Here is a 23,134-nt window from a genome sequence, read left to right on the forward strand (position 1 = left end):
CAGGCACAATAGGTGAAGATCAGGAAATGTCACTTTCGGTTTAAGGCTAAGGCCCCGTGTTGCAGAATAGCTGCTTTATGTTGCAGATTTTACTGCGGTTTATTGAGCCATAGTAAGGAGTGGATTGAACAGAATGGAGAAGCATCAATGGTTTCTAGGCATTTCCTATTTCTTCTGTAACCAGTACTAGGTTTGGCTAAAAGAAAAACCCATAGCAAAATATGCAACATTGGGCCTTTCTTGAAATTGCAATTATACTGTTACTGGAGAAAACCTTTAACCTGGGATTGTTGTCTACAATTTGCTTTTCATCAGAACTACAACACGTGTAGTGTAATCCAAAAAGAGGTGGAAGTGGTGAAAGATAGCATGACCAGTTTGCACTACACCCCACTGGGTGGTTGTGTTAGGAAGCTGTGGCAAAGGTGGATCACTAACTCGTGCTATATTCATCTTTGTCATCTGAAACAAATAATAATAGAAAAAGTTCATATAAATGAGTGTATGTACAGTGAATGTACAGTATGTATTGATGTATTACAGCGTACAAGTTAGGGCTAGTTCACATGGAGTTAACACGCGCATTCTGGCACGTATACACGTGTCAGAGTGTGAGCGTTCAAAACAGATCACATTCATTTCAATGTGTCGTTACAGGCGTATAACACGCATAATTTTGCGGCCGTAAAATTACGCGCATTATACACCCGTAACAACACATTGAAATTAATGTGATCTGTTTTTAACGCTAACACTCTGACACGTGTATACGTGCCAGAATGCGCACGCCTTAACTCCGTGTGAACTAGCCCTTAAAATACAGGTCACAGAAAATGAGATCAAATTTAATTGCAAAGAAGGTCTTGAGGGACCTTTCAGACAATGTTTGAAGTGATTGATTGCAGACAACTCACTATGCTTCATAGCAGAAATACAAATATACAAAATACTGAGGACTATCCACTGAAGTCTACCATTCATGGAGAGGGTGGACACTCAGTACCAGTCACATAACTGCAGTTAGTGCACCAAACTAGCGTACATCCTATGAGTCATATCCATATTATTTTTATTATTGTTTATTTATATAGCACCATTAATTCCATGGTGCTTTACATTTGAGGGTGACATACAATACACAGAATATACAGTCCAATCATATTAATGTGACCACTGCCTACTTTTGACGTCGATGTTAAATAACCAATCGCAGAAGGCACATGTCATCAGCTATCTGGTTGCACTCATCATTGTGGAAGGCACGATGGATCAATACAAGTATGCATCTATCCTTGCAGACCATGTTCACCCCTACATGCAAATTGTTTTTCCTCAGGATGATGGCATCTACCAGCAGGACAATGTGATGTGTCATAAAGCTTGCAGTGTACGTGCATGGTTCAAGGAGCACCAGGATGAGTTTACCATAATTCCTTGGCCAGCAATTTCCCCAGACTTTAACCCAATCAAAAATCTGTGGGACCACCTCAATTGGGTTGTTCGCGCCGTGGATCCTCAATCGCAGAGCCCACGGCACTGGAATCGGAATGGCTCAACATCCCAGTGAACATCATCACGATATCCCCTCTCTTCCTACACGTCTCGCAGTGGTCCACTCTGCAAAAGGTGGTTATTCTGGATTTTTACAGGTTGTCACATTAATGTGACTGGACTGTGTATTAAGTCAGAGAGGTCAGAACCTCTAAATGGTGACCCTCCATTATCCCCAAACTCAGAGCCCACATCCATTGTCCTCATTGTCTTGCAAGGCTGTGTTTGCACAATCCTTTTGTAAATTAGTGCCTTCTGCATACTGTGAGGCTTGATTTGCACTGTGCTGTTTTGCTGAAGAACTGCCTGCAGTTTTTTATTTCAGTAATGAGAAATATATGCAGCTGACCATACATCTCATGCTGCGGTCACACTACTATTAGCTTACCGTTTGGGGACTTTGTCCCATATTCCGCTTAAAGATGACCTCTCATGACCTCATAAAAGTACGGTTTTATTTACTGCTAAAAATCTGACAATATGCTGATTTCTGCGAACTGTCGACTTTCTTGGTATGTGCTCCAGTGGTGGAGATAACAGGTTTGGCACCAAAATCTCTCTACTGTCAGAAGTGTGTTCCTCATAGCACAGTGTGATTGCCGACCTGTAAGAAACGCCCCCCTGACAGTTCTCGTCCATAGACTTGTATTGGAGGGGGAGTGTTCCTCATAACTCAGCATCATTGCTGGGTGGTAAGGAATGCCCCCTCTGACAGTACAATACTATGTTATAGTATAGTCAGAGGGAGCATTTCACCTACTGGGACAGCCGACAGTCAGATTTCTAGCGGTATATTAAACCGCACTTTCATGAGGACATGAAAGGTCCTCTTTAAAATATGCAAAGAGAAAAGTTCTGCAAGCAGGAATTTGCTCTCCTCCGATTTTGTGTGGAAACCCAGTGGACCCCATTATAGTCTATGGGACCCATGGATTTTCTGCAGGGTAGCTTATTAAATCAGAACGCTAGTGTAAATCTAGCATCAGCTGTATTTTGACGACTGTAAACCTGAGGTTTTCAATTTAATATCCCTTAGCATACAGATGAAATGCATAAGTAACATGTTCTACGCTTTACTGCAATTAAAAACTGAATACAGTTCTTCAGCAAAAAGAGCACCTTATAGACATAGACTAAAGAGTAGAACATTTTAATCTAAAAATTAATGACATTAAATTGAAAACCTGTGGTTTACTGGCATAGTAAAAATATGCTACTCAGTTTAAATAGATAGCAAAATTCTTACGCCTGGTTCACATCTGCATTTGGCAAATCCATTTGAAATCAGTATTTAACATCTTCAAAAACTGATTTCAAATTGTCCAGATGAAAACCCATTGACTTTGTCTCCGTACTGAAAACAAGGATTCCAGATGGACAGCAAGCAATCCGTTATGTTTTAACATTGAGGTCTATGGAAAACGGATTACATACTGATTACATACTTTGGGCAGGTTCACACCTGCGCCCGGTCTTTGCTTTGTGGGTATTCATGTTCTGCCCAAGAAGCTGGACAGTAGACGGAAACCCGGCAGTCAGTGTCCGCCTGTGAGAGTCTTCTGGTCTCTATGGCAAAACCGTTTGTTTGTTTTTTAAACACTAATTCCTGCATGTCCGACTTTGTGTCTGGTTAAAAAAAAGGTTTTTGCCACAGAGAGGCACAAGACGTTCATGGGCGTTCACGGGCGGACACTTTGCAAATCCATTCAAGTGAATGGGGTTGAAAACTGACTGCCGGTTACCGTCTCCTGTCCAGTTTCTTGAGCAGAAAATCTACAAAGCGGAGACCGGGCACAGGTGTGAACCCGTCCTGACAGCAATCAATTTGTGTTCATTTTGCACGTGCTCAGAATGAAGAAGGGGGAATTAAAAGAAAAACTGATTGGTCAAAACTGATTACATACGGATTACATACTGACACAGTTTTCGTCCGGACAGTTTGGCAAATCCATTTGAAATCAGTATTTTACATCTTCAAAAACTGATTTCAAACGTAGATGTGAACCAGGCCTTAATTAGAATAAACTGACTTGCACAGACAATCGCTTTAAAGAGGTTGTGGTGCAACTCCTGTTGCAGTGGGCCTCTAGAATCAATTCCAGTGGTTGGCCCTAGACATTTCAGTATAAGGCTGCCTTCACACGGAGTAACGCCAGGCTTGTAAAAATCCTTATTCACAGCCGTACACGCGAGCGCTGCGGAAGGCTCTCGTAAAGCCGGCGTTACGAGTGCTCCCATTGAAGTGAATAGGAAGTGTTCGGGAGCCTTCCGCATTGCTCACATGTACGGCTGTGAATGAGGATTTTTACAAGTCCAGCGTTACTCCGTGTGAAGGCAGCCTAAGACTGCACAAATATGTCAAATATTACATACTAATGTAATATTTGATACATTTGTGCAGTGCCATATTGGGATGTCTAGGACCAACCAGTAGAATTGATTCTAGGGGCCCACTGCCACAGGGGTTGCACCACAACCTCTTGTCTGGTTGTGGGATGTCTAGGGCCAACTTCTTGTCTGAGACTAATTTTTTTTTCATGGTAATAAAAAAAATAATATTATGATTATCTATTACTAACATAATATTGATATAAAACGTGATTGCCTGGTGGCTTAAGAAGCCAGACTGACTTCAATCAGCTAATTGCATGGCTAGCTTCATGAGACAATCACCCAAAGATGGAACATATATAATATAATATGTAATGCACAGTGGTAGATTACAATTACTATTATAAAGAAATAAAAACTGCTAAAATGGATCTGCATATATTTTTTAAATTTGTTGCCATCTACATACCAATAAGTCAATTTTTTTAACCAGCTTGTCAATACGATTATGGATGCTAGTAAATTCGTGATCTAGGGGACGGACAATATGAGCAGATTTCTTCAGCCAGTCAAAATGCTTCTGATATATAAACAATTCTGAGCTGAGCTTTGTTAAACCAGCTGGAATCTATAATAAAACAAAGAAATTTTGCTTCAAACAAAATCATATAACAAGTCACTATCATAATCATATAAAAATGTTATCTGTGCAAATTTATAAACATATATTAATTTTAAAGGGAGATTTCAAAGTTGGGAAAAAAATTTTCAATTGCAGCCTACCTGACTGATCAGTGAATATTCAATCATTAAATTTTTAAACAATTATCAGTTCTTTTGTGAATATAACCAAGTGTGTAGCCCACGAGTTTTCCATTGCTTTGTTCTATTACAACATTTGTAAGGGCCTGCTCTATAAATAAAGGGAACATTGGAAGACAGAATGAGAATACCCTTAGGTTCCATTCCATTCCAATGGGTTAAAAAGCCTCCCATTGATTTCAATGTGAAGCGCGCATGAGCCGGCACACATTGATGTGAAAGTGATCTGTTTTGAGCGCTCACACTCTGACACGTGTATACATGTTTGAATGCGTGGCACGTAACTCCATGGAAACGGAGCCTTAGGTTGCATTGGAACACCCTTAAAGCTGCACACCCAGTGGATAAAGCCATAGGGATGCCTGGAAATGTCTATAGCTGGATATTAATATGGGCTGTTGCTGCATATGCTATAATTATATGTAGCTTAAAGAGGACCTTTCATCAGATTGGGCACAGGCAGTTCTATATACTGCTGGAAAACCAACAGTGCGCTGAATTCAGTGCACTATCGGCTTTCCCGATCTGTGACCCAGGTAAAGCACTATCGGTCCCGGTACCATAGCGCTTTACAGTCAGAAGGGCGTTCCTGACAGTCTGTCAGGTACGTTCTTCTCTACAGCAGCGCCTATCGCACTGTACTGTGAGACTGCGGAGGAACGCCCCTTCCCCTCCTGATTGTACTTGTCTATGGACGAGCACTGTGAGCAGAGGGAGGGAGGCGTTCCTCCCCGCTCACACAGCACAGCGCGATAGGCGCTGCTGTGGAGAAGGACGTACCTGACAGACTCAGGAACGCCCTTCTGACTGTAAAGCGCTACGGTACCGGGACTGAAATCAGCGCTCTGTCGGCTTTTCAGCAGTATATAGAACTGTCTGTGCCCAATCTGATGAAAGGTCCTGTTTAAAATAATCAGTGGTTCACTTATTTAGAAGCAAAATGACTGCAAAATGACTGCTAGGAGCTGGATATTTCACAAAACGAATTCTAACAAGATATCCAATCATCACAATTAGAGGGATTAAGGAGTTATTCCACTTTTTACACATATTACCTACCATAGGATAGGGAACAAGTAATCCTAACAATTGGACCCCCAGCAATCATGATAATGGGGTCCACAAGTCTGCCTGAGTGCCCTATATAAATAATAATAATGCATTTTATTTATATAGCGCCAACATATTCCGTATTCTGTAGGGTTAAAGTACAGACAAAATTGAACAGTAGTGTCATCTCAAAAACTGACAAGGCTTCTTCACTGTAAGGATTGTGAATCTGTGAATTAGCCTACCCCAGGAGCTGGTTACAGCAGTCACATTTAAAAAAGAATTATATTTAGGGTTGAGCCGATCTTGACTTTTCAGGATCGATTTTAAAATCCGATTTCCGATCATTTTTCATTCGAACCCCATCTCGATCCCAATGCAAGTCAATGGGATTTTTTTATTAATCGGAGATTGGATTTTAAAAGCAATCCTATTCACTATACAGCATGGAATATAACAATTGTTAGAATCCACACTGTGTAGTGAATTGATAAAGTAGCCAGAGGATTTTTTTTAATCCTCTGCCTACTTAGTCCCCCCTGATGTCCACTTACCTCCAGAGATGGCTGGTCCGGTGCCCGGTGCCTTCTTCTTTGCCTCGCTGCCGCTCCACGCTTCTCTTCTCCCTTCACTGCCCCCTCCCTGCCAGGTTAGGAGAGTGTGGGCGGGTTAGGAGAGTGTGGGCGGGTACTGGGAGGGGAGACGTCACGTCTCCCCACCCTGTACACGCCCACACTCTAAGCCACAAGCCCCGCCTACCTAGCGCTTTAAACATTAACCTGGGACCCGGGGCAGCGAGGCAAGAAGAAGGAGGGCACCAGAGCAGCCATGTCTAGAGGTAAGTAGCTGCTAGAGATGTTTAGTTTAGCCTCCCATTCAAATGAATGGAGGCAGCCGGCGCACAGGGGGTTAAGACTCTGTGTCGGCTGCTTCCATTCATTCCTATGGAACTGCAGCGGAGCCTTCACACTGAGTATACAGCGTATACTCAGTGTGAAGGCTAAGCAAAGCATTGTGGGAAAAAAACACCGATCTCGATCCCACATAAAAAGATCAAACCTAATTATATTCCTTTTTAGAGCAAAATAACATTAATGGACATATGACTTTTTTCAACTATACTATGTAACTATATACATGCACAATGCTCCATTCAACAAAATTGCATACAACTTATTTGTACTTTTCCTCACTGCCCACCACTATTGATTCATTTGAGAGTTGCTGCAGGCAACAGAACCTTGAGTGATTGAATGAGGAAAGAATGGTCCCTTGTAGGGTACATCTGATATAACGTTCCAATTTTAATGAATTTCAGCCTGTATACAAAATAGTTTAAAGTCCACTATGTCAGGACTCTGGGTACCCACTTTTTTTGTGTGTGTGTGGTTTTTTTTATATTAAATTACAATTTTTGGTCTGATTGGGTCTGAGTGTGATTGGGCGAAAAATCTGTTAATTCTGTGTAGCCTCACTCTGACTTCTACTAAATAGTATGGAAAAAAAAAAACCTCACACTTGGGTTGCTGTGACATGAAGTATCCTTGCTACAATGCTGTCTGGGCCAGCTGCTTTCCCTGGCTGGATTTTTTACAGCTCTTCTCTAATGTCCAAAGTGGTTAACTCCATTGCCTGTAACAGACTGCTTTGGTGGTGATCTGGGCCAAAATCTGTTGACGTGGTTCAGCCATACCTCCCAACAGTCCCGGATTCTGCAAGACATTCCCAGATTAGGAGTCCTGTCCCACAGTCCCGTTTGGCAGGAGATATGTCCCAGTTTCAACTCATCTGCGTCCTATGGATGCAGATGAGTTGATGTTAGGACACTGTGGCAGATGCGGCCAGGGGTCGGGACGCAGCCTGTTCCTCTGTTGTGGCACCGTAACACACTGTCATTCCCTCCTTGTCACTGGTATACGGTCATACTTCTGTTTGTCTTGCAGTGGAGTAACTGCAGCCAGGTGGGCGTGGTTGGCTGCCTGACTGACAGGGGTGTCGACCAGTGAGCACCCGGCTTGGGCAGCTGCTTGGGACCACCCTTTTCCTATTTAATGAGGCAGGTGACTCAGCCTGTTGCCCTAGCCTCAACTCAGAATCATTACTTGTTACACTGTGTGTGGTGCTGTGGCTCTGTGTGTGAACCAGCACTGTTCGATGATTTGTCTATGTCTTATATGTTTGTGGAAGTGGGTCTCCCTTCCAAAATATAGGTTGCTCTTAGCCCTATCATTTGTAGGGATAGGCCATGGGTAGGTTCCTGGTTGTGCTGCAACAATAGGTAGCTGTAGTGGGTGTGCCCCAGTAAAGTAACTGGGAGCACACGGTCTTGCTTCTGTTTGTCTTGCAGTGGAGTAATTGCAAGACTTTTGTATTCATTTGCGGTTGCTCTGTCCTGCAGAGATCTTATCTGTTAAGTTCTCTGTTTACCCAGATGGTGTTGTAGCCCAGCAGTGACATTAACTGCCTTGTTGACACCAGAGTAGCTCTGCGGCTCAGAGCCCAGTTGGGCTCCACAGGATATTATTGTTTAGTTTTATTTAAAAGTATCCTGCTATTCATAATAGTTGAATACACAGGCGAGTAAAGCAGGAGCTGTCACAGCTCAGCTCCTGCTTTATCGCTGTGATCTGGCTCCTGGATGTGCAGGCGCAATGTGATTACATCACTCACATCACGCCTACAATTCTATGAGTGAGAGTGCAGAGATAGCTGCGGGGGAGCGAGGGAAAGGTGAGTATCAGTGTTTTGTTGTAAACATTAAGGGGAACATAATGAAGGGGCCCATGAAACTAGGGGCAGATGAGGGGGGAGGGGAACAATATGAAATTTGGGCAGAGATGGAGGGGGCGAAATTAAACTGGGGGCAGAGATGGAGGGGGGGCATGAAACTGGAGCAATGGAGGGGGACATGAAACTGAGGGCAGGTGAAGGGGGTATATGAAACTAGGGGAGAGATGGAGGGGGGGACATGAATTGTACGGGTGACTGTAGGAGGATTATACTGGGTGGGGGCACGTGAAAAATAAAAGAGAATGGGCAAGGTCAACACAAAAGTGGCCAGAGCTAAATTTGCCACGGCACGCTGTGCGCACTGCTCATTTTGTCTCTCTTTCTGTTATTCTAAAGTTGGGAGGTATGGTTCAGCTTATTAGTGTATACTACTACTGCTCTCCTCATGCTTGCATTAAACTCCAAGATCTGTTTCAGTCCTAACTAGATAGCCTGCATAATGTTGTTTTGAGGGCCGAATGATATTGCACGCCCCACTTTTCAGTTTTTTATTTCTTAAATAAGTTTAAAATATCCAATAAATTGTGTGCCACTTGTTGATTCTTCCCCACAAACTTAAAATTTTATATCCTTATGTTTGAAGCCTGAAATGTGGCAAAAGGTTGAAAAGTTCAAGGGGGCCAAATACTTTCACAAGGCACTGTATATATTAGAACACCCCCCCCCCCCCCCCCCCAAGTTACATAGTTTTCAAAACTACACCTCTCAAATAATTCCAAACAGCATGTGGGAAGTCTGTTAACCCTTTAAGCATTTCACAGGGATTAAAACAGTATGGACATTTGAGTTAGATATTTAATTTTTTTTCACTAATACAGTACATTCATTTAGCCCTAAAATTAACCCATTCTTAAAGGATTAAAGGAGAAAATGCATCACACAGTTTGTTATGCAATTTCTCCAGAGCATAGAAATACCCCACATGTGGGTGTAAATTGATGTTTGGGCACACAGCAGCGAACGGAAGGGAAGCAGTAACAATGGGCGTATTTGCAGATTTTGCTGGATTAGTTTTCAGGTGCCATACCTCATTTGCAGAGCCCCTAGAGTACCAATACAATGGAAATCCGTGAAAAGTTACTACATTTTGGAAACTACACCCCTGACAGAAGTTATCAAAGGGTATAGTGAGCATTTTGACCCATAGATGTTTCACAGATTTTACTACATTGGGATGTGAAAGTTAAAAATTACTAAAACATCACTTTATTCTCAAAGTTTGCATTTTCCCAAGGGCTTAAAGGAGAAAAAGCACCACACTTTTTGTTAAAAAATTGCCACTGACCAAGACAATACCACATATTTGGTTTTAATCTATTGTATGGGAAAATGGACTTCAAATGGAAAGAGAGCTATTTGGCTTTTAAAGGGCAGATTTTGTTGGAATAGTTTTCAGGTACCATGTCGCATTTGTAGAGCACCTAAACTATCAATACAATAGAAGCCCCCAAAAGTTACCCCATTTTGGAAACTAAACCCTCATAGAACATAGGGATAGTGAACATTTCGACCCTACAGTCATTTCACAAATTTTATTAATGTTGGGACCGTCAGTTTAGCCCCAAATTTTCCATATTAACAATAGGATAAAAAAGAAAAATCTCCACAAATTTTGTTACACAATTTCTCCTGAACACGGGAATAGCCCTCATGTGGTTGCAAATTCTGTTGAGTACATGGTGGGGCTCAGAATAGAGAACTAATATCTGGTTTTTGAAGGGCAGATTTTGCTGAAATAGTTTTCAGGTGCCATGTCACATTTGCAGAGACCCTAAAGTACCAATACAATGGAAACCCCCCAAAATTGACCTCATTTCGGAAACAACACCCCTTAAGGAATTAATTAAGGGGTAATATGAGCATGTTCACCCTACAGCTTTTTCACAGATTCTATTCGCATTTGGATGTAAAAATTAAAAATTACTTTTTTTCCCAATAAACTGTCCTTAAAGTACCATATTTTTAATTTTTACAAGGGGTTAAAGAAGAAAAAACAACAGTTTGTTACACAATTTCTTCTGAACACAGAAATGACCCAAATGTGATCGTAAACTGCTGTATGGTTACATGGTGAGGCTCAGAATGGAAAGAGCTGAAAATTTTGCTAGAATAGTTTTCAGGTGCCATGTTGCATTTGTAGAGCCCCTAAAGTACCAGTACAATGGAAGCCCCCCAAATGTGACCCCATTTTATAAATTACACCCCTGAAGGAATTCTTCAATGGGTATAATCACTTTGAGCCTAAGGGTGTTTCCCAAAAATGAACATACAAATTGAAAATGTGTCCCTTTGTCCCTGCTGTCCCTCTCCCTGCTCCTCCTTACTTCTGGTGATATACAGTATCTCCTAATCCTGGACCTTCCCAGCAACTCCCCACTGTCAACCTTTTTCCCACACCTGGCGTTAACGCACAGAACTCCCGATATCACAAACCAATCTCACGCTCTCCTCCCCCTCCCCCTGTCCTCTCCGCTGCACTATGGAATGCCCGCTCCGTATGTAATAAACTTGCCTACATACACGACCTTTTCATTAAAAATGAATTTACATTTCTCGGTCTCACAGAAACATGGCTGACCCCCTCAGACACAGTCTCCCCCACCGCCCTCTCCTATGGAGGTCTGCAATTCTCACATACTCCCCGGCCCAACAATAAACCTGGTGGAGGTGTAGGCATCCTCCTGTCAGACAAGTGCTTATTCACCCCTATCCAAGCAATACCTGCCCTCACCCTCCCCTCCTTTGAAGTGCACGCTGTTCATATCTACTCGCCCTCCAACCTCCAACTGGCTGTCATATATCGACTGCCAGGACCTACCGCTGCTTTCATCGACCACTTCACCACCTGGCTCACACACTTCCTAGCCACAGACACCCCCACCATCATCATGGGTGACTTCAACATCCCCATTAACACAGACCACCCTCCTGCCTCCAGCCTCCTGTCCCTCACTGCCTCCTTTGGTCTCTCCCAATGGTCTTCCTCAACCACCCATATAAAGGGGCACACGCTAGACCTCATATTCACCCGCCTCTGCTCCATATTCAGCCTCTCTAACTCTCCATCCATGCTCTCTGACCACAACCTGCTGACATTCTCTGCCCTCTCCTCTCCAATAGACACCCCAACCTCTAAACCAACACGCCCCCGCAGGAACCTCAACCGCCTTGACACCTGCATGCTCTCAGACTCTCTCCTACCACTCGCTGACATCTCCTCACTCCAGGACACAGATGCCGCTGCTGCCTTCTACAATACCACCATCACCCCATCCCTTGATTCTGTGGCCCCCTACACAAACATGAAAGCCTGACTGATCAGTAGACAACCCTGGCACACCGACCTGACTAAAAAACTGAGATGTGCCTCGCGGGTTGCAGAACACATCTGGAAGAAAAGCCACTCCCAGGAAGACTTCCTCAGTTACAAAAAGGCAGTTCTCACATTTAAGGACGCACTCACCTCCGCAAAGCAGGTCTACTTCACCACACTCATATCTGCACTCTCTCACAACCCCAAACAGGTACTCACCACCTTCAACTCCCTCCTCCTGCCCCCCCTCCGACATCACTTATCTCAGCTGACGACTTTGCCTCCTACTTCAAAACTAGAATTGAAACCATCAGAGATAGTCTTTCCCTACACCCCTGACAACCCCTCTATCCAACTACCTGCTGCTCCTCATCCCTGACCTGTTTCCCCACTATCACTGATGAAAAACTCTCCTCCCTAATCTCCAAATCCCACCTCACCTCCTGCGGGCTTGACCTGATCCAGTCACATCTCATCCCCAAACTCAGTGAAGTCAGTACTCCGGCCCTAACTCTTCAACCTATCCCTAGCCATTGGATCCTTCCCCTCTGCCTTCAAACATGCCACTGTCACTCCTATACTTAAGAAACCGTCCCTCGACCCGTCCTCTCCAGCCAACTATTGTCCTATCTCACTGCTCCCGTTCGCCTCAATACTTGAGCCACACGTCCACTCAGAACTCTCCTCCTATCTCTCGTCTAACCTGCTCTTTGACAGACTTCAGTCAGGCTTCAGACCCCGGTACTCCACTGAAACTGCCCTAACAAAAGTCACCAATGACCCTCTAACTGCCAAAACCAAGCGTTATTACTCTGTCCTCCTCCTCCTTGACCTCTCCTCTGCCTTTGACACAGTTGACCACTCCCTCTTGTTAGAAATTCTCTCATCCCTTGGTATCTCAGACCTGGCCCTTTCCTGGATTTCCTCATACCTCACTGACCGCACATTCAGTGTCTCCCATTCGCACACCACCTCCTCACCTCGTCCGCTCTCTGTAGGTGTCCCCCAAGGCTCCGTCCTAGGACCCCTCCAGTTCTCCATCTACACCCTTGGCCTAGGCCAACTCATAGAATCTCATGGTTTTCAATACCATTGCAATGCCAATGACACCCAAATATACATCTCTTGACCAGACATTACCTCCCTGCTGGCCAGAGTTCCAGATTGCTTAGTGGCCGTAGCCTCCTCCCGCTTTCTCAAACTCAACATGGAGAAAACGGAGTTCATCATTTTCACTCCACCCAATGTGGCCCCTCCACCTGACCCATCTATCAAAGTTAACAGAACCAAAATTACCCCTGTCTCACAGGCCCGATATCTTAGGGTAACCCTGGACTCGGAGCTATCCTTCAAGTCACACGTTCAAACCCTCAACACCTCCTGCCGCCTCCAGCTCAAAAACATCCATCAAATCCGCTCCTTCCTCACCCCTGAAACTACCAAGATGCTTGTCCAAGCCCTCATAATCTCCCGCTTAGACTACTGCAACACCCCTCTCCATGCAAACACCCTCATCCCCCTCCAGTCCACCTTAAACTGTGCTGCTCGTTTAATTCACCTCTCCCCCCGATCTTCATCGGCTGCTCCCCTCTGCCAGTCCCTCCACCCGTTACCTATAGCCCAGTGAATTGAGTTCAAGCTACTAACGCTAACATACAAAGCCATCCACAACCTGTCCCCTCCATATATCTCTGACCTAATCTCCCGCTACCTGCCCACACGCAACCTCAGATCCTCCAATGACCTCCTACTCCGCTCTTCTCTCATCCGCTCCTCACACAACCGCCTCCAAGATTTCTCCCATGCATCTCCCATACACTGGAACTCCCTACTAAGACACATAAGACTGATCCCCACAATCACAGGATTCAAGAAGGCCCTGAAGACTCACCTATTCAGGAAGACCTACAACCTCCAATAACACTACCACCACACCACCATCTATACAGTCTCCCCCTCTCCTTCTGTCTCTCCCCCTTCCCCCATAGATTGTAAGCCCTCGCGCGCAGGGCCCTCTACCCCACCGTGCCAGTCGGTCACTGTTAGTATTATATCTACCTGTATATTCTGTGTATTATATGTAAAACCCCAAATGTAAAGCACCATGGAATTAATGGTGCTATATAAATAAATAATAATAATAATAATAATAATAATAATAATAATAATAATAATAAATTGACTCTTCTTTTTCAAGAAATATGACATTTCAGTGCCCAATATGTTCTACCCACTTTGTGTCATGCAATCTTAAAATATTAAGTGGGCTATCCTGGGTTCAAAAAAAGTTATACATGTGTGTGTAAAAAGTGCTGATTTTGGTTTTTTGAGCACAGTTTGGTTTTTGGACGTCATGCCACTTTTGCAGAGTCCCTGAATTAGCAGTAAAGAAGAATCCTCAGATATGTGACACCATTTTGGAAAGTTAGACCCCCTCAAAGAATTCATCAAGTGGGGTAATAGGCATTTTTAACCCTTCAGAAAGGAAAAATGAAAATAGCAAATTTTTTCAGAGACACATAATTTCAGTGCTCGATATGTTGTACCTGTCATATACCAGAGGCACAAAAACTGCTAAGTGGGTATTCCAGGCACAATAGCATTTGGAGCATTCCTCTCTGATACAAGCCAGGAACAACATATAATGCACTAAAATGACGTATTCCTGGAAAAATTGTCATTTACTCCCATCACCATCATCTGCATTTTAATTTCTGGATAATACATTAATGCAACACTTGGGGGTTAAAAATGCTCATTGTTCCCGGATTAATACCTTCAGGGGTGTAGTTTCCAAAATGGTCATGTATCATTTGTCAGGGCATTCCATTTTACTGGCATTTCAGGGCACTGCAAAAGTATCATGACATCCAAAAAACAAAGCATCTAAATCTGTGCTCCAAAAACCAAAGAGTGCTACTTCCCTTCTGTGCCTGGCTGTGCTCAAACAGCAGTATATACCCACATATGGCAAGTATGTTATTCTGGGTACACCAGTGTCATACATGTGGGCATAAACTGCAGTTTGCTGATATGAAGGAGCGCTATGTAACTTTTGGAGTGCAAATTTAGATGTTTGGTATCTGGACACCATGTCATGTTTGCAGAGCCTCTAAGATACCAGTAAAGTGGAATCCCCTAAAGAGTGACCCCACTTTGAAATTTGCACTATTCAAAGAATGTATCAAGGGGTGTAGTAAGCATTAGTACCCCAGACGTGAATGCACAGTGGATGGTGAAAGGTGATTATGTAAGCTGCGCAGAGTACATTGGTAACACCAAATTCCCTACTATATCTCCAGTATCTCCTATGATTGGGGGGGGGGTGTCACCCTGGGGGTTTCTTTTCCCTTGTAAGCTCTAAATCAGGGGTGTACCCTGATATATGCGCGCACAGCTAATAGATTCCTTTCCTGCTGCAGCCAGCTGTGTTCATTAATCCAAATCATTAGATTTGGCGATGTTTAGGGTTTTTGTCTTCACATTATGGCAATGTAGGCAAATGAAGGCTTGTTGTGTGTGGGATGAGATGTGTTTTGTAATGACACCATTTTTTGGTGCCAATAACTTATTGACTACATTTTTTTATTAACTGTTTCTTAGTGGATTGAAAAAAAAAAAAAAAAAACGCAATTCTGCCATAGCTTTTTACCTTATTTTTTTGCCATGGAGTGTACCGCATAACTAATGTGCTACCTTTATTCTGTGGGTTGGTATGATTACAGCGATACCTCATTTATATTATTTTTTTAATGTATTGCTAATTCTGCAGAACAAAAACCTATTTCAGGAAAGAAATCTATTTTTGAATCGCAATTTTCTGAGATGTGTAACATTGTTATTTTTTGGTTGACAGGGTTGCTTGAGGGTATATTTTTGTAAGGACACCCTTGCTTTTCATTAGTACTGTTTTGGGGTACATATGACTTTTTGATCACTTTTTAAAGCATTTTTTGTAAGATAAAATGGGAAAAAAAAACATTCATTTCCAGTGGGTTTTTTTACGTTTTTTTTTTCTAAAGTTCACCATGCAGATTTAAAGGGGCTCTATCATTGGGAAAAAATCATTTTTAGCTAAGCACATTCTTTCATAGCCTTTAGAAAGGATCTTCCACACATACCTTTTGTATGTAAATTGCCTCAGTAGTCTTTGAATAAGTCAGTTTTCATTCATCTGCTAATTAGCCTTCTCTATGCACCGGAAGTGTCTGTGTCTGCTAGCAGGGAGAGGAGTAGGGTTGAGCGATCGGGATCGGAAAAGATGGGATCCCGATCAGCGATCGAGTAAATTTCACGATCTGGTTCCGATCCCGCCTAAAAAAAAGATTGGAAACGGAATTCCAATCCCAATTACTCAACCTTACCTGCACAGAACTACTGCCGCTCCCAGGAGCTCCTGGCCGTTGTTCTCTGTCTTCTCCTCTGTTTCCCCACCCTGTACCCGCCCACACTCTCCTAAGCCAAAACAAGCCCCACCTTCTCCCAGCATTTGTAACACTAGCCTAGGGAGGCGGGGGCGCGTATGGCGCTCTGCCAGCATGTGAATGACAGAGGAGAAGACAGAGAACAATGGCCGGGAGCTCCAGGAGTGGCAGCGGCTCTGTGCAGGTAACTGGACAGAAGGAGGGACTAAGTAGCCAACAGATTTTTTTATTCACTACACAGCATGGAGTCCAAAACTGAAGCCTTCAATTTTTGGACTCCACTCTTTGTAGTGAATAGGATCGTTTTTAAAATCCGATTTTTCGATCAAAAAATCCCATTGACTTGCATTAGGATCAGGTTCGGATGGTAAATGATCGGAAATCGGATTTTTAAAACGATCCTGAAATCTCAAGAACAGCTCAACCCTAGAGATGAGTCATCAGCACAGCAGCCTCTGCTGTGCATACATATAGAGAATAGTAGCGAGGAGTGCACAGTGAGATTCCTGTGCACACTGGAGGCTAATTAGCATGTGAATAAAAACGGATGTATTCAAAGATTACTGAGGCAGCATCCGAGTTAAAACCGAGTTAAAACCCGGGATAGGAGCGCAACTCTGACTAGGGGTTAAATGAGTGGTTGTGCTCAGATAGTCCAGGCAGCATTGGCTGGTGATGTACAATTATGTCCATTTCTGCAAAGCACCAGGCGCCCATGACATAATAGTATGTCACATGTCACTAAGGCGTAAAAGGGCAAGTGTTGTTTTAAGTTATCTGAAAGAATATATCTTCGTACTGTATTAGCCAGTGGATATGAAATGTAAAGATTGAGAGTCCTCAGTAGGTAATACCTTTTTTAATGGCTAACAAAAAATGATAACAGATTGCAAGCTTTCGGGACTGCTAGGTCCCTTCATCAGGCATGGTATAAAACAATATCTGAAGGCAAGCCAATTAAAAAAAGGTATCAAGTACTGAGGACTCTCAATTTTTACATTTAACTTATCTGATCATAGTTGAGATTTACAGTCTCAGATAGACCAAGTACATGACGATCTTTATCATATTACACAAGAGGATGGTAAATAATGGAATTGGTTATTCTCTTGGTTGCCATATTTTGGATATTTACGTTATATTTTAGGAATAATTTTTGCTATAATTTTGTGTATGTATTGTGTTGCTGTATACTATGTATTCCTTCATTATTATCTTTGTGCTTTTCATCTACTTCAGTGGTTCTCAACCTTGTTTGAGGTACCGAACCCACCAGTTTCATATTCACATACACCGAACCCTTTTTTAACCCCTTCCCGCCAATGGCATTTTTTGATTTTCGTTTTTCGTTTTTGACTCCCCTCCTTCTAAACCCCATAACTTTTTTATTTCTCCGCTCCCAGAGCCATATGAGGCCTTAATTTTTGCGGGACAATTTTTTCTTCATGATGCCACCATTAATTATTCTATATAATGTACTGGGAAGCAGGAAAAAAATTCAGAATGGGGTGGATTTGAAGAAAAAATGCATTTCTGCGACTTTCTTACGGGCTTTGGTTTTACGGCGTTCACTGTGCAGCCAAAATGACATGTCCCCTGTATTCTGTGTTTCGGTATGGTTCCAGGGATACCAAATTTATATGGTTTTATTTACATTTTGACCCCTAAAAAAAATTCCAAAACGGTGTTAGAAATTTTTTTTACTAAAAGTCGCCATATTCCGACGGCCGTAACTTTTTTATACATAGGTGTACGGGGATGCATAGGGCGTCTTTTTTTGCGGAGCCGGGTGTACTTTTTAGTTCTACCATTTTCGGGAAATGTTATTGCTTTGATCACTTTTTATTCAAATTTTTATCAGAATTAAAACAGTGAAAAAACGGCGGTTTGGCACTTTTGACTATTTTTCCTGCTACGGCGTTTACCGAACAGGAAAAATATTTTTATAGATTTGTAGAGCGGGCGATTTCGGACGCGGGGATACCTAACATGTATATGTTTCACAGTTTTTAACTACTTTTATATTTGTTCTAGGGAAAGGGGGGTGATTTGAACTTTTAATACTTTTTTATATTTTTTTTTACTTTTTTTTTTATTTTATTTTTTTGCATTTATTAGACCCCCTAGGGGTGTTGAACCCCAGGGGGTCTGATCACTAATGCAATGCATTACAATGCTAATGCATTGCAATGCATTGCAAAAAATCATCATCTCTTTTGCAGGCTGTATACACCAGCCTGCAAAAGAGAGAATTTGCAGACTGGCTGGGAGCCCTTAACAAGGCTCCCGGCTGTCATGGCAACGGGGGGTCGGCCCTGGAGCATGCTCCAGGAGCCGGCGATCCCTGCCAAAATGGCGGCGCCCATGCGCCGCCGGGAAGATGGCGCCTCCGGCGCCTTTGACAGCAGCGCCGGAGGGGTTAATGCCTCCGATCGGTTCGGGGACCGATCGGAGGCATTAGAGCCGGTTGTCTACTGCTTAAAGCAGTAGACACCCGGCGGCTATGACGGCCGCCCGGCTCCCGGGCGGTCGCCATAGTTACAGACCCGACACGCGCCGTACTATTACGGCGCATGTCGGGAAGGGGTTAATGACAAATCAAATATGATTTAGTTCAAATTCAAGACATAGGTATATGTTTTTTTTACTGGTACTCAAAATGAACCGTGCATAGGGCCTAAGGTTCGATCGAACCCTGGTTAAGAACCACTCCTCTACTTAGATTATTTCCCCATATCTATAGTGTATGGCTTCAAATAGCCAAGAGTGGATTATAGTGCTAGTAAGACTGACTGGCTATTTGAAGTACATAATAGTCTACATTTTGTATCTTAAGCTGAATTTTTCATTCAGTATGAACTCTGTTATTCAACAAAATTACAAAGGCTTGCATACCTTTGATATCTTAGTTATTTTGTTTATTTCACAAATTTACATGAATGATAGGGGCCACACGGTGGCTCAGTGGTTAGCACTGCAGCCTTGCAGCACTGGAGTCCTGGTGTTCAAGGGCAAAAAAACCATCTGCAAGGAGTTTGTATGTTATCCCCGTGTTTACATGGATTTCCATCCCATATTCCAAAAAAGACATACTGATAGGGAAAAATGTACATTGTGAGATCTGTATGGGGACCACAATCTACATAAAAAAATAAATAAATAAATTTATATGAATGAATGTCTAGTTTGTGTGACGTTATGGAGGATTATGTAGATAATCTGTTTTCCCTTAGTCCTAACAGCAGCACAAGCTTTCCCTCCCTAAAAATTGTGTATTACATTACTTGTTAAAAAAAAAAAAACACAGAAGGGGGAGGGCTCTAGGCCTTCTTATAGGGTGCTAGGCTGCATTTTATTATGCTAATTAAAAATTCCGCCTGTTCTATTAGCACACAGGGGCAGAAAATACGCTGTATCCTCCATTCCCTTACGTCCCCAACAGCAGCACAACATACGGGGATTTGACAAGTAATACCCCTAGGGAGGGTCACTCATCTCACAGCCTCAAGAACCACCCACCCGAAGGCGGAGGCTTCAGTAGTACGGGATGACAATCTATAATGGCGTACAAAAGTTAGATGAGATGACCAGGTGGCTGCCGCACATATCTGCCCTAGCGGAAGTGCTCTACTCTCCGCCCAGGAGGTGGAAACTGCTCTTGTGGAGTGAGCCTTTAGAAAGGACGGAGGAGGTTTCCCTTGAAGCTCAAACGCTAGTTTGATAGTCTCTTTGATCCAGCGGGCAATAGATGCTTTGGAGGCATTCAGCCCTTTCTGTTTGCCGGCTGTACTAACTAGAAGATGCTCGGATCTTCTAAAAGCTCTGGAACGTCTATGTAGATCTGTAGACAACACACCATATCTAGCTTGTGCAATCTCTCTTCCTCAAGAGAGGAGGGATCCAGAAAAAAAAACTTGGTAGAACCCCCAATTGAGATAAATTATCCAAGAAGGCCTTTGGCCTGAAGGTTGGAAGAAAGCAAGCTGCACCCTATCTTCGAAAAAAGAAGTATAGGGGTACTCAGATGAAAAGGCCAGCAGCTCGCCAACCCTCTTTGCCGATGTAATAGCAAGGAGAAAAACAGTTTTATACGTTAGATGTTTGAGATCTACATCTTCCAAAGGCTCGAATGGAGGTCCACAGAGAGAAAATAGGACTGTTCCCAAGTTCCATTGTTGTGCTGGGGTGGCCACTGCAGGCCTAATTCTTGTAGCACCTTTTAGAAATGCACTTATTACTAAGTGCTGAGATAACCGCCTCCCCAGATAGGCGGAAAAGGACAGCCACATGTACCTTTAGAGTGGCCGTAGGTAGTCCTTTATCTAGGCTGTTCTGCAGGAAGTCCAAGATCACCGGCACTGGGGGATCAATGGAACTCAAGTCGTGGTCCTGACACCACCTCTTGAAGATTTTTACAATTCTTCCATAAGATCTGTTGGTGGAATCAGCCCTGGCACATGCAAGCGGCTCAGAATGGCTGTAGACAGTCCTCTATTCCCTAATATGAAAAGAAGAACATGGCACCGAGCCGTTCCTGCTGTAGTACTTTCAGTGGTACAAAGAAACAAAAGGACAACAGGTGACTGCTCACCTCATCAGGTTGTGTGAGACACAATAACCAATGGATGTGTCAATCAATACGGTAAACATGGGTTGCTGCTAGTCTCCGTCACAGGGACGTCTGAACAGAAAGAAGAAATGGACCAGCCTCCAAGGGGATAGGCAAAAACCAGCGCTCACCCAAATGTACAGATGTAAAAGGCAACTTTATTATTATTATTATTTATTTATATAGCACCATTAATTCCATGGTGCTTTACATTTGGGGGTTACATACAATTTGGGGGTTACATACAATACACAGAATATACAGGTGGATACAATACTGACAATGACCGACTGGTACAGTGGGGTAGAGGGCCCTGCATAAAAAATATTTATGTATATGACCAATACATGTCTACAAATATAGTGCATATTTAGAATGTATACAGAACATATTCATAAGATAGTAAATCAATAACCTGATAGATTAGTAAAACAATTAGTGAGCTAATTAATAAATATCAAAACTATTAATATTTTTTAGTTGATGTCCAAGGGTAATGTTATATCATGTAGTGATAACCATAGATATTCATGAACAGGCTCTGTATATATTTTCAATGTGAATGTTCATAAATGAATGGACGAAGAACCACATAAATTTATACATTGATGACTAAACAAATTAATAGTTTAGTAAACATCAATACATAAAATATAAATATTCATGAACTGATGGCCAAGGGTCAGGGTACAACCAACTTATTGAGTCCTCTATGTGACAATAAGGTAATGTGCTATTATCAAGACCTCTATCTAGTTACTATAAACATCTCCAAAAAAAAGTCACATTCTCATATGAACATATGACTTAATAATCCTGGGAGTAAACACTGTCCCTCATAATGGTATGACATCATACATCCATATACAATATATTTAAGATAGTATCAGATTATTTACCCTGCCACGGTGGGCCAGATACATGGCTCACAACGGGCAGGCCAGGTTTAAATAGAAGCCAGGTATGCTGTGGGCAGCAGGAAACCTCCAATAATTGCCTCTGCTCATTTCCATGAGCTGCGCAAACCAGGATCTCTTTGGCCAGAATGGGATTATTAGAATTGCAGAGACCTGGTCCTGTCTGAGTTTCATCAATACTCTTGGTATCATGGAAACTGGAGAGAAAATGTAAACCAGCCTGAACATCCATGGGATGGACAGTGCATCCACTGCCAAGGGATTGTCCTGCCTGTAAAGGGAGCAGAATGTCTCTACCTATTCCGCGATGGAGTCTTCTAGGATGGATTGATGATCTGGAGGGAGAGAATAGGTAACCACGAACAAGTTGCGGGGAGGCCACATGAATTCTATGGCGTAGCCCAGCTCTAATACCTGCAAAACCCAAGGATCCTGGATAGAATCCTTCCAGGCCACGAAAAAATGGAGAAGGCGGCCTCCCACAGGTACCTTCGTCACTGGGATCAGCGTCCCATCAGAAATTGGGCTTCTTACTACTATCGCCCTAGAAGAGCCATGACCAGAGACACGAGCCTGGTAACGGGAATGACTTAATCCTTGGGGGAAAAAATAGAAAAGAACACCGAGCCGACCCTAGTGTAGTAATTACAACTCTTTTGGCAATCACAGGTGAGCAGATGAAAAGTCTCTCACCTGATGTGGTTGTGTGTGACACAACAACCTCGAAGTCAAGATCAAATAATGCTGGAGAAGCTGCTGGCTGAGAGAGACGTCCTAAAGACGTGGATACAAGAAGAATAGGACCAGCCCGCTAGGAGTACCGGGCAGACAGATCACCAGCGCTCACTCGATATGGTGTAGGACAAGCTTTATTGCACAACGCGTTTCAAGCCTTGAATGGCTCTTTCTCAAGTGCACAACATTAACCTGGTGATGCTCCCGGCGTCTTCTGGAAGTGAGCTGTGCCGTCCACACAGCTCACTTCCTGTTTCTAGAGTGAGACACATGCAGGCTTAATCCTTGGGGTCTGCTTTGAGAACCCCTTCCTCTGCCAAGACCTGTGGGTCTACATCTACCTCTGGATCCCTGGGGAAGGGACTTACCTTTGGTGTCTGCCAATCCCTCCATAAGCTCATTAAGGCCCTTACCGAAAAGCCTACCCGGCTCAAAGGGTAAGGAACAGAGGGAGGCCTTGGAAGGGAGATCCGCCCACCATGGCTTAAGCAATAAGGGCCTTCTGGCAGCTGTGGAGAGCTCCATGGACTTTGAGGCTAGACGAAGCTGCGAGCAATAGGATTCACCCAGAAAATCCACTGCCAAGAACAAA

At 43.2% G+C, this 23,134-nt stretch overlaps 1 protein-coding gene across 1 annotated transcript in view; it reads right to left on the bottom strand.

Annotated features, from left to right (window-relative positions):
- Positions 1-294: 294 nt before the first annotated feature.
- Positions 295-23,134, bottom strand: part of IL11 (interleukin 11) — a 73,799-nt gene continuing 50,959 nt past the window's right edge. Inside the window, exons 4-5 of the mRNA XM_075279050.1 lie at positions 4,352-4,510; positions 295-462 (exon numbers count right to left, since the gene is read on the bottom strand). Of these exons, the coding sequence (XP_075135151.1) occupies positions 295-462; positions 4,352-4,510 (327 nt within the window). The remainder of the gene's footprint in view (positions 463-4,351; positions 4,511-23,134) is intronic.

This window comes from Leptodactylus fuscus, chromosome 6, assembly GCF_031893055.1.
Source record: "Leptodactylus fuscus isolate aLepFus1 chromosome 6, aLepFus1.hap2, whole genome shotgun sequence".
Classification (NCBI taxonomy): domain Eukaryota; kingdom Metazoa; phylum Chordata; class Amphibia; order Anura; family Leptodactylidae; genus Leptodactylus; species Leptodactylus fuscus.